Below are 16,492 nucleotides of genomic sequence, written 5' to 3'. Positions count from 1 at the left end.
CACTCTATATCCTGCTCTATCCATTGCTAAGTCTATTTTTATGACATTAGCATGATATTTTAATGGCCATTGCTTTTTACATGGACGTAGGAGTTAATCACTGCCCATGCAATCTCAAGGCTCACCCAAGGAGAGAAACGACCACTACAAACAAATCCTTCGATCCTAGAAATACGTTTTATTTATGACTTGAAGTCTATTCCCTTTAATTTCTCATTACTTTCCCACAGACAGGCTGCTTTCCTTGCTCTTTCTTTCTTTTTTTTTCTTAATATATTTCTTATTGTGAAAATACTGTGCAGAGGGGTTACAGTTACATGAGCAAGGTAATGAGTACATGTCTTATCAAGCATTGTTGCCTCCTCCTTTGTTTTTCCCCTACCAACCCTTCCCTCCCACTTCCATAACTACACTCCTCCCAACACCTAAATTATAAAGTTCATTTTTCAACATAGTGTGCATCTCATTGTTACAATGGATCCACCTGTATCCCTACTTACACATTTTGTTTTTTCCCTTCCCCTCCCCAAATTATACAGACATCAAATACAGTGAAAACAGGCATTATACCATGGAGAGGAACATACAAAGCAACAAAAACCACAAAAAACCACATGGTTCCTTATAAATGCGTTAGAAAGATAGGGACATAAGTGGTTTTTTTCTTCATTGCTCTTTCTTGACTGTGGCATTTTTATTTCTGGTGCTCCTCTAGTGTTGTTCCTCTTCTTATGAAAGAAAAATGTAAGAGAATAGGAGGAATAATTTCTTTCCTTAAAACTCAAATTTTGCAGCCCGTAGGAGGCGTCCCTTACAAGTTCCATCCTGAACCTCTTCTGGCTCAATCTGTGTAGTTCCCACCTTGTACAATTGCATTCTGGGTAGTCATTTTCCTGAATTCAGTATTGAAGTCCTACTGCATTTGGTACTGGACAGAAGCATCCACTACTCATTTCTCCTGTGAATATATTTTGACTAAATATCTTACAATTGTGCTCATAATATCTACTACATTTTTTACTGCTAGTTAAAATAATGTAAATAGATGCATTACTTATTGCTAATTTATGACTACATTTTGTAAGTGTATTCTCTAGGAATTTCCTGGTGTCTTTCAGAGTACATTTTGGTGAAGAGTATTTTTTTCCAACTGTTAATTAGACTTTGGAAATCAATATTCAATTTTTAAGTGACAGAATAAAAGAGTTATTTCTCTAACCCTGCAAGTTCAATTTTCAAGTCTGTTTGTTTATTTTAATTTTTATTAACATGTATTAGTTATATGGGGGATTATTCCAATAAACCTAACTTATCACTCTCCCTTCCTTCTCTCTCTTTCCTTTCTAAAAACTTTCAACAAATTTCATTGTTTTCATATATTCAATCTGCTTCAAGAATATTCATTCTCATTTACCTTCCTTGCTAGTCCAACCTCCTATATAGATGCGATGTAGAGTTTAATTTGTTAATAAAAACTAGCAGTCACTTTCAGCACGCTTTAACATTTAGTCTCATTTACATATTTACTGAAATTTTAAATACTTAAATTTTTATTATACATTGAAAACAGTTAACACATAACACATTGGCCTTTGAGAGGTTGTAGAAATAAAGAAGAAAACATGATAAATTCTCAAACTGATGAACAACTATAGAAGTGCTGTTATTAATTACAAATTAATATATGTCTACATTCATATATTATGCTTCTATATTGAATGTAGAATACTTCCATATTGAATACTTATATACTATGCTTCTATATTGAAATGATTCACTAGAAAATAAAACATATGGCTTTGCCTAGAAGTGCTTTAAATAACTACTTTATGAGTTCTTAGGAAAGGGTTGGGGAAACTTTTAAATCGAATTAAATAGTTCTCTGAAGAATTTAAACATTGTTCCAGCTAATAATATTCTGCCTTCAGCACCAGAAAGCATCAGTAGAAAGTTTGAATTTGCACTTCATCAACATCTCCTAGGCGTCCCTGGAGACTAGGGATCTGAAGGGCACAAATCAGAATCAGCCTTCAGTCTAGGGAGAAACTAGACACACTAGCTGCTCTCTGACTCATTAAAGACAGCAAATGACTCTGCTAGAACGGGAGGCAGTGACACCTTATAGAAAGCCATCCACTAAATGGCAGCAAACCTGAGCAGAGGTAAGGCTTACGTGGAAGGTTTCTGACCCCCAATGAGTAACATTTAACAAGAATAACAGAGTGGGATTGAAAGAAAATCAATAGTGGCTGATTGAAAGTTTAAGAGTATACAGTGTCTATTCTGTATGCTTTAGGGTTTCATTCTCGATGTGGGGAAATACAAAAGCCACAAATAATGTAGGAGTGAGGATAATCGTGTTTTATTTGTCTAAAATTGTTCTATTTTTTACTATTCTAAAAATTTCTTTATATGTATTTGTATTTTTATTCTTGTGCAAAAGTGAAATCTCAATGTCTACCAGCTTTGTTTTGATTTGGTTGTTTTAATTTTTTACTTTCAAGCATTGCTAGTAGAAATACGACATTTTTTATTCCACACACTGGGTTTTCTAATCAATGAACATGGAATTAAAAAAAATTTGGATAGATGTTGCTTAATAAAGTTATATGATTCTTCTCATAGGAACTATGCATATCTTTTACTAGAATTATTTATGATTACCTGACTGTTGGTGTTGTTTAAAAGTTATTCAATTTTCTTTTTGCTATCTGTTGCATCTGTAAAATAAAGTTGGTTTTGTATGATTTTTTAAATATCTAGAATCCTGGATGGACTCTTTAAGTCTCATAATTTGTCGGCAACATCTTACATATTTTCTACTTATATGATCCTATCATATCATCTACAAATAATACCAGTTGTATTTTTTCCTTTACAGTTCTTGTAGTACATTTTTTCTTCTTTTAGCACTAGTTAAGATATTTAGTACAATGGTTTATGAAGGTAACAATTAGGGCAAGACTGTGTTGTTTCCGGTCTCAAGGGAAAACATTTCCCCATTGCTCATAGTGATTGCTGTAAGGTTTGGCAGCTACTGGAATTGACTGGGGAAAAAATTCCTTTCACTCTTGATTTCCTTCATGCTCCTTTCCACAATAAAAATGTTGACTTATCTAAAGAAGTCATTGTTTTCTGTATCCATTGAAATGATTAGGGATGAAACTGACATCTTTACAAGGTGTATATTTGGTAGAGATCAAGTGAGAGGGTTGGATCAGGTAGGGCATGGTGCATTGTGTGTTTGTAGGAGAGAGGCCATTCTCCCATTTAAAGATGATTGCATCACTCACTCAGGCCTTCCCTCCCTCCCTCTCTCTCCCCCTTCCTTCCTTCCTTCCTTCCTTCCTTCCTTCCTTCCTTCCTTCCTTCCTTCCTTCCTTCCTTCCTTCTTCCTTCCTTCCTTCCTTCCTTTCTCTCTTCCATCCTTCCTTTCTCTCTTCCTTCCTTCCTCTCTTTCTTCCTCCCTTCCTTTTCCTCTCTCTTTCTTTCTTTTCCTCTTTCTTTCTTTCTTTCTTTCTTCCTTTCTTCTTGCTTGCTTGCTTTGTGGCTAATGTTGTTTGATGAATTTTAAAACAAAAATTCTCCTATAGTTATAATACTGTGTGACCAAAGAACACACATCTGGCAGTTACACATACAGGTGGCTAGATTTTGTATTCTAGAAGTGAGAATATCAAGCTCTATCTCTATCTTATCCCTATTTATGAAGTCATGGCAGGGTAATGAGCCAGCTGACAAATTTCAATGTTCAATTTTCAAATACTGGACATTTTTATGCACATTCAACAATAATCTCAGGTTCTCAATTTCTTTTGGGGCCTACAAGGTATTAATGCTAGTCATCAAATCCCTTACATCTTCTCAAACTCTTCTAACTTCTAATTATTCCTTGAGAACAAGACGTTTTTCTATATGGGTTAGCTCACATATGCTGACCCCACCTGAAACTTTGAAGGGAATATTATAGCTATTTTCTTAATCCAATTGTTATTAAATGTGGTTAATTTTCTCAAGGCCCAGGGTCTGTCAGTGTAAATGGAAGCAAGAGAGAGAATAATGGTAGAAATAAAAGCCATCAACAAGCTTTTATAAGGAAAAGGGGGTAGAGGAGCTGCCAAACAAAACTGGAATGTAAGCTTTGGCCTAGGGAGATTTCAGTAGTCCAAATAATATTTGTCTTGGCCAAATCTAGTTTCCTACTATCTTCAACTAGTACAAGCAAAAATAATTGAGATTACATTGAATTCCTGTCAAAAATTTCCCTGAACGAAGGAGACTAATCATTTCCTTGGAAAGCAAACACCTCTGCTTATCTCATCTTGTGAGAATGGGCAAGGATGGAGTGGATACAGAGAAGGACTGGAAAGAGCTATAATGGTGAGAAACAATCCCACGGTCAATATAAGGGAGGCCAGAGACCAGTACACATGATCTTTTCAAGCCATCAGAGCAATGAGAGGATCTTCCCATCTCTCCCTCCCAGGCCTCTCTGACAAGCTCCTTCTGTCAGTCTTGTCACTTTTGTAACCTCATTTGTCCTCTGGGGATTTGTTTTGAATAATTAAAAAAAATTCTGTCCGTGTGTCTCTCTCTGTTTCTCTCTCTTACCTCAGTCCTTTCCTCCTTTCTCTCCAAGTCTTTTATTTATTTTTTGGTAGCCCCCATCCTATACATCTCTCCAAATTACGTCCACATAGTATCACCAGAGAAAACAGAAGAAAGACTGTTCACATGCACTGGGACAATTGTATCTGATGGATGAGAATTGGCTATTAGTCGATAATATTTGGCTCCAGAATGAGGATAATAACTTAGGCAAAATAACTCAGGGCAAAATGTATAGAAACAGTTTGGTATACTAAGAACATAAAGTTGTTAGTCTGGAAGAAACCGTGGTATAATCAAACCATACTTGCTTTACAGATGTGGAAGATAAAATCTGGAGAGAATAAGCACTCTGTTACATTAGTCACACAGCAAACTTGTGGCCTCTGGTAATGAGGATTAAGAGCTCCTGGCATGCATACACGTGCACATATGCAGACACACATGTACAAACACACAGACCCACACACATACACACACACACTGTATGGTGCTGGCTCCGATATAAGCCAGGGCCTAGTGATAAAAAGTTTAAGGACATTATTATATCACCAAATACATAATTTTTAAAGCTAAAGTTCCTGTTTAATGCAATATTCAAATAAATAGTGTATTGTTGCAAAGAACAAACTTGTTACTTTTATATCAGTAGAATAAATAATATTTTTTTTCTTTTTTGCTGGTCAATGAATATTGTAAAACATGAGAACAACTGTAGTATCTGATACTTTTATTTTCATACAGGACTAAATATAATGTAACAATACAGGTTAGTGTTAGAGGTGCAAATTGTAAAATATGTGTGTATTTCCCATTGAATTAAAAAATTTACATTCTGTTCTAGTGAAGTTGGGACTAATTGTGTCGAAAAGGTTTGGAATGAACTGGTAAATGATTACAAGAAATAGAACTAGAAGATGACAACTTTTTCTTCTAGTGACAGTGATTTAACACTTGCATTCAGATAACCAAGGTATTATGGTGTAATTGGGACAAACATTATAATCCAGAGGTAGGCACTTCCTACTATTTATACAAAACAAGATGGCAGGTCATCTTCATAGAGCAAGTCAAATAAGCTCAGCCAATGAGCATGTATTCCTAAATGACTCTCACAGCTTCCCCGCGACCTAGGCTAAGAATGAAAATAAACATTGCCCTCATATCCAGAAATACCTTAGGTATTTTTCAACTCTGGTGACATTTGAAGAAATACAGTTTAACACATTAATACAAAGATTAATGACTAAACCTCTGTCGTGTGCCCATCCTCCATGTTTTTTCTTCTCCTTGGAAAAGATCATTTGGGTTTGGTTCTTGCTCCCTGGCTACTTACACAAAGCCGGATGGCAACTTGGTTTGGCAAATGGATGTCAGTATGGTCACTTTGGCTTCATTTTGTTTACTTATACAATTTAAAAACCTTACTTGATTCAAAACTTGGACCACATACACGAAGTTGTCAGAAAAAATGATAGGGGAAGGAGAATATAAGAAGAATAAAAAGCTCATTGATTTATACTAAGTATTCTGTTCGTAATAGTATTATCTCAATAGTGCCATTGCTATTCATAAATATTGAAATCTGTTAATTCTGTGCTTTATGGTGAGTCTCATCTTTAAAACTAGGTTTGTAGAGAGACTCTCCCAGTGGAGAGTTCTTGTGGTTGGCCAGGGGTGACACTGGTGGCTCTGAGATGATGAATGGCAGGAGGGGCCTTGTCTAAGAGCATTGTGTCTGTGACCTTATACTTGGCCAACACCCTCAAATGGCAACTTCACAGTCCGTACCACAAAAAGGGATTTCTTTTTCTCTACAGTTAAAAATGAATTCAATGTGTGATCAAATTTTTTTCTGTGCTTTGTGTGGGTGTGTATGTGCATGTATGTGTTTAAGTAACTCAAGCATTATTTCAACACATGGCCATTTAGATGTGAAAGGGCTAGAAAAATATGGAAAGGAATTGTGACTAAAAGAGAGGCAGTGTAAATAAAGATACCCAGAGGTCAAGCTTTCCCAGGAGAATGCTCATGCCTTTCCTTTTATCAGTTGATTCTGAGATGTAAGGATTCATTAATACGATAATGATTAATGTTCTAATAGGAATTTATGACTTAAAAGGCATTTTAAGAATGATTTTCTCTTTGTTGTGCAGAACCAATGTTATGTCAACACATTTCTTCTCACTTTTAGATCCAGAAAATGAAGCAAAAGAGGATTGGCATAAAATAAGTTAAATATAAACTTAGTTTTCACATCAAGATTATATTTTCTTACATTAATATCTCCCACCTCTCAGATTAAACAATGCTCAATATTTTGTGAGAGGAAACAGTATTTGAGAATATTGACTTTTTCAGACTAAAAAACTACAGTTCTCATCAAACATTAACACTATTTTGCTCAATAATTTGAATACTTAAGTCACAGAGTACGTTATATGACTTGCAAATCTGTAAGCCATTCTAGCCAGCCCATAAATTTGCATCTATCAGATTATACCTGCATATATTGTGACTAAATATATTCTTGGAAAACATCTTTCTAGAATCCTATATTAATTCTCTTGTGAACATTTTGCATGTGCATATATTTTAGCCTGTGAAAATTAACATTATTCTTACTTAAATATTTGCTGATTCTAATTGAAATTGACTTGGAATTTATTTAAGGATGGAATATAATAAATGATCCGACTCTGACTTTCAAAATTCAGCAAGATGTGTGTTTGCCGCATGCCTACTCTGTTCTAGGTGTTTTATGCATATTACCTAGTGCAATTATTTAAATATCTGTGAGGACTATGCATACCCACAGCTTATAACAGTGAAAGTTAAGTAACTTGCTCAAGTTCACACATCTGGTAAGTGCCAAAGCTGGACTTTGAGCCCAGACAGTGAGACTCTAGGATATTGTAAATGTGACACTGATTAGTTCAGTAATAAGTATTTCTTTTTAGTTTCTTTCCAAATTGTGCAACTGGTAGGTCTCTAACCCTGTGTGTGTGTGTGTGTGTGTGTGTGTGTGTGTGTGTGTGTGTGTGTGTGTGTGTGTGTGTTGGTACTTGGGAATGAACTCAGAAGCTTGTGATCTTACTTAGCTTTTTCACTTAAAGCTGGTACTCTACAATTAGACAACACCTCTACTTCAGACTTCTTGCTAGTTAATTGGAGATAAGAATCACAGGGTTTCTTTTGCCCCAGCTGAACCACAATGCTTATAGATCAGCCAACAGAGTGGCTAGGATTGCATGCATGAAGCACCAGCTAACCCAATTCTTTTTAACGAAAGAGCTCAACATAGCCAGCCACAGGAAGGGTTTTTGTTGTTGTTGTTGTTATTGTTTGTTTGTTTTTGTTTTGCAAATGAAGGCATCTTTGTTTTTGATTTGTTATAATTTACTGTTATTAGAGGTGATGTATAGAGGGATTACAATTACATGAGTCAGGTAATGAGTACATTTCCTTTCATACAATGTTTTGTGTTCCCTCACTCTGGGAAAGGTTTGAAGAGCATCAATCACCCTTGCTTTTGGTTGTAAGCCATACAATCCTAGTATAGCTTAACTTTGTACTGTTCCTAAGCCTCCATTTTTTATCTTATCTTTTCTTTTCCTTTTCTTTGATTTTCTTTCCTTTTTGTCAGTCATGGGACTTGAACTCAGAACTTGGACCCTTGTCCTGAGCTCAAGGCTAGCACTCTACCACTTTGAGCCACAGCTTTACTACTGGTTTTTGAGTGGTTAATTGGAGATAAGAGTCTCACAGGGACTTTTCCACCCAGACTGGCTTCAAACTGAGATCCACAGATCTCAGCCTCCTTAGTAGCTATGATTATAGGCGTGAGCCATCAGCGCCCAGCTAAGCCTCCATTTCTTAAATAGGATTAATCCAGATGGACATGAAATGTGGTGAGGAAAGCAGTGCATGTAAAGTGCCTGGCATAGTTGGGAGATGTTTGCAGATGGTACCATATATCTTCAGGTTAACTTGGTCCACATCCAATTGTGATCACCATTCTCCAGTCTTTGCTATAATTAATTCAGGTTTCAGCCAGAATGACTGATGAAACAGATCGAAAACCCTTTCTAATTTCAGTAAAAAGCAACCACATTGGCCTTTTCTTGACTACTAACCTCACAGTATAATTCATTACCGAGACTCTGCAAACTGAAGAATGATTGCATTAGAACAGGTCCCACTGAGAATATTGCTTAGCTTCTTTAACCAAAGATTGATTAACACATTTTAGTTGGTTTAAGTAAAGAGGAAGAATGCTAGCACCTATTAATTAAACATGTCAGAGAAATTGGAATCTATATCTGGGTGTACACTCTCCTCCAAACTCAAAGATTTCCATCTAGAAAAATAAATCCCAGAGTTCCTCAGAAAGCAAAGCATGAGTGAAGGATGGATGCATTCAGTTTAGCTTATGAAAGGACGTGATACCAGGGGAAGGAGACAGAGTGGGTCAGGGAGGACAGCCTTTATTCATCTCCCGCCTTGGTCAAGAGCTATCCTAGGAACGATAACATTCCTTGAGCTTCTAGCTCAAGGATCTAACAGTGCCAGGTGGGACTGGGGAACATATGTTGGTATCAGAATAGCACTAACAAGAAAGCAGAATCTATGCATTGAAGTGAAGGCAGGTGCTGGCTGGTACACCTGCTCATAGAGAGTTGTCACAGCAATGGCTGGAATATCCATGACCAGAAAAGATGTAGGGAAAGACACAGCAGGTGTCTGTGGCACCATATGGTAACTGCTTCTATTTAGAGAACAGTTAGGAATAACTCTACTGATAGATCGTTCTTCAAGACCTGAAACCTCTATTCAAGTTTAGCAAAACACTTTTCATCTGGTTGCCCAACACTTAGGAGTCCTATAGATGTAACTTTGTCAACGTAACTGATTTTACAAATACCTCTCTCCTGAGAGAACTTGTAACCCTCAACAGGCTTTCTTAGTCTTAAACCAAGAGTTACTATAATGACCCAGGGGATTCAGATGCATGGAAGTAGACAGCACAGGAATGGAATATCTTTTATGGCAAATTTCTCTTTGGAAATTCAATGTTAAGAAATTTGCATTCAGGTAGACCCATTGCGACAATGAGATGTACAAGACGTTATGTAGAAAAACGAACTTTACAACTTTGGCGGGGGAGGGGAGGGGAAGGAGGGGGCGGAGGGAGGTGGGAAGAGATGGGAAGGGGAAACAAAGGAGGAGGCATCAATGTTTGATAAGAAATGTACTCATTACCTTGCCCATGTAATTGTAACCCCTCTGTCTGGTATTTTCACAATAAAAAATTATTAATAAAAAATGTGTATCTCAAATGTTCTTAATGATGAAGAGGAAATTGGCAAATAGTTACTAAAAAAAAAGAATATAAGTAACAGAGATTAGATCATTGTAAGTTCAAATCTTTATCTAAGCTTGGAATGTGTCCTCACCAATAAAGAGGAAAAGGTCAGTTACCTAGCCAATGAAAAGCATTCTGAAACCTTCAAACATGAGTATTTTCCTCAGTCTTCTGAGTAATTACAATCCTTAAGATAAAAATTGCCAGGGAATTTGTTTCTGGCAACCATTATGAATCTTCTGAAAATAGAAATTCTACAATGATCATTTCTATTTTTGGGTGGGGACTATTTTTAAATGAGTTAGTGAGGAATTCTACTGAAATTGTTTTGGGAATGGGTTTCCCGTTGGATTTTTTCCACACTAGGTTACTACTCCTGTAACAGATCACCCATATCAGCTTAGGTGCAAATTAAACTATTAAGTAAATACAAAGTATTAGCTTAAATGATCTACTTTGAAGTAACTTGGTTTACTTAAAATGAAAGATAAAGTAAAAATGTGGAATATTAATTTTTATTCCAAATTGTCTCTCTTTTTGTTTTTTTTTTCTTTTTTTCGTCAATTGTGGAGCCTGAACTTTGGGGGCTGTCCCTCAGCTCTGCAGCTCAAGGCTAGCACTCTACCATTTGAGTCACAGCACCACTTCTGGCTTTTTCTGCTTATGTGGTGCTAAGGAATCGAACCCAGGACCTCATGCATGCCAGGCAAGCACTCTACCACTGAGCCACCTTCCCAGCCCCCAAATTCTCTTTATTTTTAAAATTGTTTTGTATTTCTGGGAAGCTGGTTGCTCACAGGGTATCTGCTTGAACATTTCTAATACTAAGGAACTATAAATGTCCGATAACCAAAAAAGGAGGAATTAAACCAATTCTGTTTATCCTTTTTCCCTGATGGCTATCATCCACTCCTATCTTTGTTGTGTTATACCATTCACACCAGCTCACAATCTCCCTCAGAGACAAGGTGATAGGCTGGTAAATGATTGGCATAGAAAGAAATTAAAGATGACAATAATAAAGAGGGCATGATTTTATGTATGCATTCATTCATACAACTACTCAATATTATAGGTTTAGTACTCTTGCTTATAGATAAACTGTACTAAATCTAGCTCTTTCTTCTGCAGTGGTTTAAGCAGAAAAAATACCTGAAAATTGTAGAATTAGAAAGTAAGTGTCATAAAAGAATTAAAACATTGGGCATCTAGGAGGGAAGTAAATTGGTAATGTTATTAATGTTGCAATGGGCTAGAGTAAGACATCTTTGCATGCAGAATTCTAGGCCCCTCCCATCATCTCTAGGTCTAGCTGTATTCCTACTATCCAAGAAGCAACTTTAATTTGCCTTTGGACAGATAAACTTGAATATATTATCAGGGTTTCAAAATTACCCTGTCTGAAATCAGACACCATTTTTATCCCTGAATTATCCCCTCTTCTCTTTCATCATCTTGGCTGCCAAACCATTTGCCCACATTTAGAATTCAAATAACCTCTTACATGCTTCAACCGTCCATTGCATTGCCAGTATAGTGTGTAAAATCACAAACTTTCAACTTCCTTAAAGTATGACTCATCTTTTCAATTAATTGAAAGACCATCAGATTTGAACTAATTTAACCTTTATTTCTCCAGATTCTAATAACATCTGATCAATAGTCTGCAAGTTAATTCAGATTAATTTTCGCAACTTAAGAGCTCTAATCATGATGTACCTCCTATTCTAAAACACAGTTATAGGCTTTAAAGTAATTAACCATGGGAGTCAGTATGTTATTTGTTTTTCTGGTGTCACTACAAGTTGAACTCAAGTCCTTCCTTTTCTTCAGCCTGTACTCTACCACTGAGCTGCTAGTAATGTATGTCAGTACTTCCTGTCCTGATATTTAGTATTTACTGATACCATAGTTTCAACCTTATTTTCTAATCTTTAACTATGGCTAACAGGTGATTTCCTTTCATTTTTAGACCAGAATATGTTTCAGTGTTCCTACTCAAGAAATTTTATTCACCTGAACCCTCTTGATCTTCAGACTTTCAAAGCTTCTCATAATCTACAAATTTATATATGAACTTATGTGATATCTTTACACCTCAGGCCAATTTTGTGAGTTTATCACTTTTCTGTATTCCAGTCTTTATTTACCTCTTAAATAATCAAACTTACAATTAAACCAAACTTACCTCTTAAATCAATCAAACTTAAAATTTCTGGGGAGACTCTCCTCCCTTTCCATGTGTCATATTGCTCTCCGTAAGCCTTCAGTGTTTAGTATAGTATCTGCTTACAATGCTTTTAACCACTTTTTGTTTTCTGAAACATTATGTCACTAACAGATGAATTTCTCTCCTTTTCTTTATTGTGAAAATACCATACAGAGGGGTTACAATTACATGGGCAAGGTAATGAGTACATTTCTTATCAAGCATTGTTGCCTCCTCCTTTGTTTCCCCTTCCTATCCCTTCCCATCTCCCACCCACCCCCACTCCCCAATTTCTTTTAGCAGTTAAGTCCTTTAGATTCCAATAAAGTGGCATCTCTTCTTTGCTATAAATTTATAAAACATGGTAATATCTCCTAAGTTCATATAAAGTTTTAACAGTATATGACATTTGAGAAGGAAGTACATATTGTTCCCAAGGTCTCCCTTTTCTTGAAATCTTTCTTTTAATTTCTGAGTTCCAACAGTCAAAAAGCTCATCGATCAAGACCTAAAAGTCAAAGGAGTTTAAAAGCCACTGCAGGGGTCTGTTCTGTTTTAAATACAATTTAGAAAACTTAAGAAAGAATGGCTGTTTCCTTTCCTGAACCTCCCATACATATTTCACAAGAACAGCCTTCCAAATTGGACATTGTAAAATATTATACCACCAACCAAGTAAGAAAAGCCACTCAATGCCCTGTAAAAAGATTCCCTTGATTTTTGACAAAAAAACTACAAAAGCTTGTATTTACTTAAAGCTGAGACTTAAAAAAATCAGAAAGGAAAAGAAAAACAGTCAATTTTGCTAAACGATTATTATTCAGAAGTAAATTACTATGTAAAAAGCCGGCATCTGCTTGACAATTTGTAAATTTCAGGCAGATGAAGTGCCTCTTTCCTGAAACCATCAACTCTGCTGATAAAATGTGTTAATTATTCTAAGTTTGGTTGACAAGGAAAGTTCTTAAATCCTTGTGTTTTTGATACTGCGAGTTAGGAAAGAAGCTACTGGATTTTCTTAGGCAATGCTTCATTTCCGGTGCTTGATCTGCTGAGGGAACATAAACCAGGCAGAGTCAAATGGAACAAAGTCATACATGAAAATGTAGTCCAGTTCCTTCAAAGTCAATTCAAATGGTTGATTTGTGCTTGTTTTTGAAGTTGAAGTAGATAGTTGAAGTTACTGGGTAACTGGTATCATGTTTCAAATGAGATCTGATCTTACATGGGTTAAAGAAAAGGTGAGTTCATTGCTAATTTGCTAAAAGAAGTTGGTGTTTTCTTAATATGGACCATAGAAAAATCTGCCAAGCCATTCTCTGCCTTTGAGTTTTCTATATGGACATGGATCGGAGCTTATTCTATTGATAATTTTCCATATTGTTTTCAGAAAGACATATAATCCATTCTGTATTGAACAATGCAAGCAGAGTAGTGTCCTAACTAAAGCCTATAGACCTGGAATAGCTAGCAACCTAACCTAGACTTTCTGAATTTATATTAACCAGGTATATATTTATGAGCAATGTGTTTCAAGGAGTTGGAATTCACATCAATTTTTCTCATGCATAACAAACAGTTCCTTATAAGTTAATGCATTGATTTCTGTGACACCTCACAAATATTCTTTATTTTAAAAAGTCCAAGTCTTAGTATCCCTTGGAAGTTAAATTTGCTGGCTTTGATATTTGCTGCAACTTAATTGGAAATTCCAAGATGCAAAGTAAGCAAATAGATGATTTTGAAGTGCTTTGAAATTTGTTCTAAATATGCAGATATTTTGAAAAATTACTGATAAAAACGTTGCTCAAGAAGAAATATACTATGAAATTAGAATTTTATAGGCCGAAAACTTTTGAAAAGAGCACAATCAAAATAAAATTATAACTGACCTTTCAAAGAAATTCACCCAAGTCTTCTGAGGATCAAAATCAATCTCTCTTGTTTTTTTTTAAATGATAGTTTGCATTTCACCTTTCACAAATTACTAAATCTGTCTTATATTAGAACTATTTGTTTGTTTTTCTCAAGAGTGCCTTTGTCACTATGCAAAGTCATTTTTCTCATTTTTATATGCAAAGTCATTTTTCTCATTTTTATATTGTTTGCACTGTCCAAGACAGGTAGAATCCTAATAAATACTGATTAAACTTAACTTTTTATCTTGAATTACTTAGGAAGGGTAAAGTGTCCAACATTTTAAAAACCAGTCATTAATGTAGTTAGCATACATATATCCTCCATTTGAGTGTTTTTATGTGTATAAATTCCTGAAATGTTACATGAAATGTTTTTCGGGTATGTTTAGATAGGTGAATAGTTTTGTAACAAAAGTCTCTGAACTTTCATCTCTCTCATTCACTTAAAGATAACTATGATTCACTTAATAGTGAATTAAGGTTCATTCCCTAAGCATCTTTGTACTAGTTGAGCTGAAAAGTGTTTGAGAATAGTTCAGGTTGACATTGACAGTGCAGTATTGCCAAGTGTAACTTTTCACTGCCCATATGTGACAAGTTTTATTATTTCTAGACTTATCTCTGAAAGGAATACATATTTAATGAAATATCAACATTTTTAGCTACTATTCCAGTTTTACTCTCTTCTACCAGATTTTTATATATTAACCTCTGTGATTTCACTCAATACACATTGGCTATTGCACCAGCAAGCATTTCTCTTTAGTGAAAGCAAATATTTTCCCTGTTGAGAACCAGACTCCTTGAGCTGCAAGTCCATGTCCAAACACTCCACTGAGCAAAGAGACTGCTGCATTCATGTTTCAGGGGAAAGCTTCTTCCTAGTAAACTAAAGCTGAGCCCTCTAGCAGTCATCCCTAACACATATACCAACAGAAAATAAGAGAAAACAGTACCTGCACTGACTTGGCTGCTGCAAAGACTGGACAGCAGAAGAAAAGTGGTAGTCACCTGAAGAAATCTCATGGTGCCTATGGATTGTCTCAGTGGCTTCTTTCTCCAGAATAAGGCTGGGAAACCTTCCTCCCAGCCTGGTAGGGTCTTACTAGCCAAGGGAAAGGTATGTCGAGTGTAAACTGCCACTGCCCATTCCTACTTATTTTGGGGGCTCTGATAAAGAACAGGAGGAAATACACACACTCCCTTGGGGAGTTCAGCAGAGAGGAGATTTATTGTTTCAGTCCCTACAGGAACTCTTTTTTTTTCCTCTCTCTTCCTTTGGCAGCCACTTGTGTTTTTGTTGCTACATTATTTTGTTCTTCTTCCACAAAAAGGTCAGGATGAGTTTTGAACAGAATCAGATCCGTCTACAGAATGGACTAGCAGGCTTTCTCCTTCTGTTTTGAAAGCACATTTTGGAAGTAGTCATAAATGGACCTCCTTCGGCATGACTTGGTTGGGATAAAAAAATCCTTCCACTTCCCAAGGGCTACATCTTTACAACAAAGCCACAGACACCAACTTTTCTCCTCTCTTCTCAATTTTAAAGCCAGGTTAGTGTAGACCATCTTCTAGAGAGAGAGAAAAAATCTTATTAAATAGATCACCATCTGCTCTTGAGAAAGCAAAGCCTTGTGAAGGATATCTAGGGAGATTTTGAAAGATATTGCTAAGATAACTAAGCAAAGGTATGTAAATATCCATTGTATATTCCTGACTTTTAGGGGTGTGCGTGTGTCTGTGTGTCTGTGTGTCTGTGTCTGTATATATATATATGTCTGTTGCTATTCATGTAGTACTGGGGATCCTAGGGTCTTGTGCATGCTAGTCAAGAACTCTTCCCACTGACCTCCATTCCCAGTTCTTGGTTTGAATTGATGGCTTTTGATGAAGACCAAGGACATATTTTCTCATAATGTTTCATGTGAATAGAATTGGAATGGTCTTGAATGGAATGTGATGAGAGTGAAACTGTAAGATAGGGACAGATAAATTCTGCTGGACCAAAATGTCAACCAGACAGGTTAGTCTGTGTATCATGGTCTCGCTGTAATTAGTGATAACTGAAGAAATCATGCTGGGAACATTGCTCAGTCTTGGATACAATCCCTGTGTGTGACAAGGAACTCTACAAATTCCCAGACATAGACTTCACATTGAACCTTAGCCAATGACTCTTCCTGTACCATTAGGCATGATGTGTACTGGACAGGAGTGTTGATGCATATGTTTCCTACCACAAAACTCGTAAAACTATTATCCCAAGACCTATGAATCAGGATGGCACACATCTCTGTCCACCATTCAGAACAAGATTCCTTTCATGAAGGGCCAGGGTGAGTCAAGGTCTTGAAATACCTAAAAATATAGCTTGCTTCATTCTGAAGTTCT

General features: G+C 36.1%; 1 protein-coding gene across 3 annotated transcripts in view; it reads right to left on the bottom strand.

The window, feature by feature from the left end:
* Emcn (endomucin) overlaps positions 1 to 15,302 on the bottom strand; it is a 62,435-nt gene extending 47,133 nt beyond the window's left edge. For 2 of the 3 annotated variants that reach the window (XM_042701702.1, XM_042701701.1), the window contains exon 1: positions 15,058 to 15,301. In XM_042701702.1, coding sequence (XP_042557636.1) covers positions 15,058 to 15,127 — 70 coding nt within the window. In that variant the 5' untranslated portion in view covers positions 15,128 to 15,301. Of the gene's footprint in view, positions 1 to 15,057 lie in introns of all 3 variants that reach the window. The other variant, XM_042701703.1, reaches the window with a different exon arrangement.
* Between the last annotated feature and the right edge of the window lie 1,190 nt (positions 15,303 to 16,492).

Source organism: Dipodomys spectabilis, unplaced genomic scaffold (assembly GCF_019054845.1).
Source record: "Dipodomys spectabilis isolate Male_0828 unplaced genomic scaffold, ASM1905484v1 ptg000297l, whole genome shotgun sequence".
Lineage (NCBI taxonomy): Eukaryota > Metazoa > Chordata > Mammalia > Rodentia > Heteromyidae > Dipodomys > Dipodomys spectabilis.
Note: the sequence above shows the minus strand (reverse complement) of the source record. Positions and strands in the feature narration are given on the sequence as shown.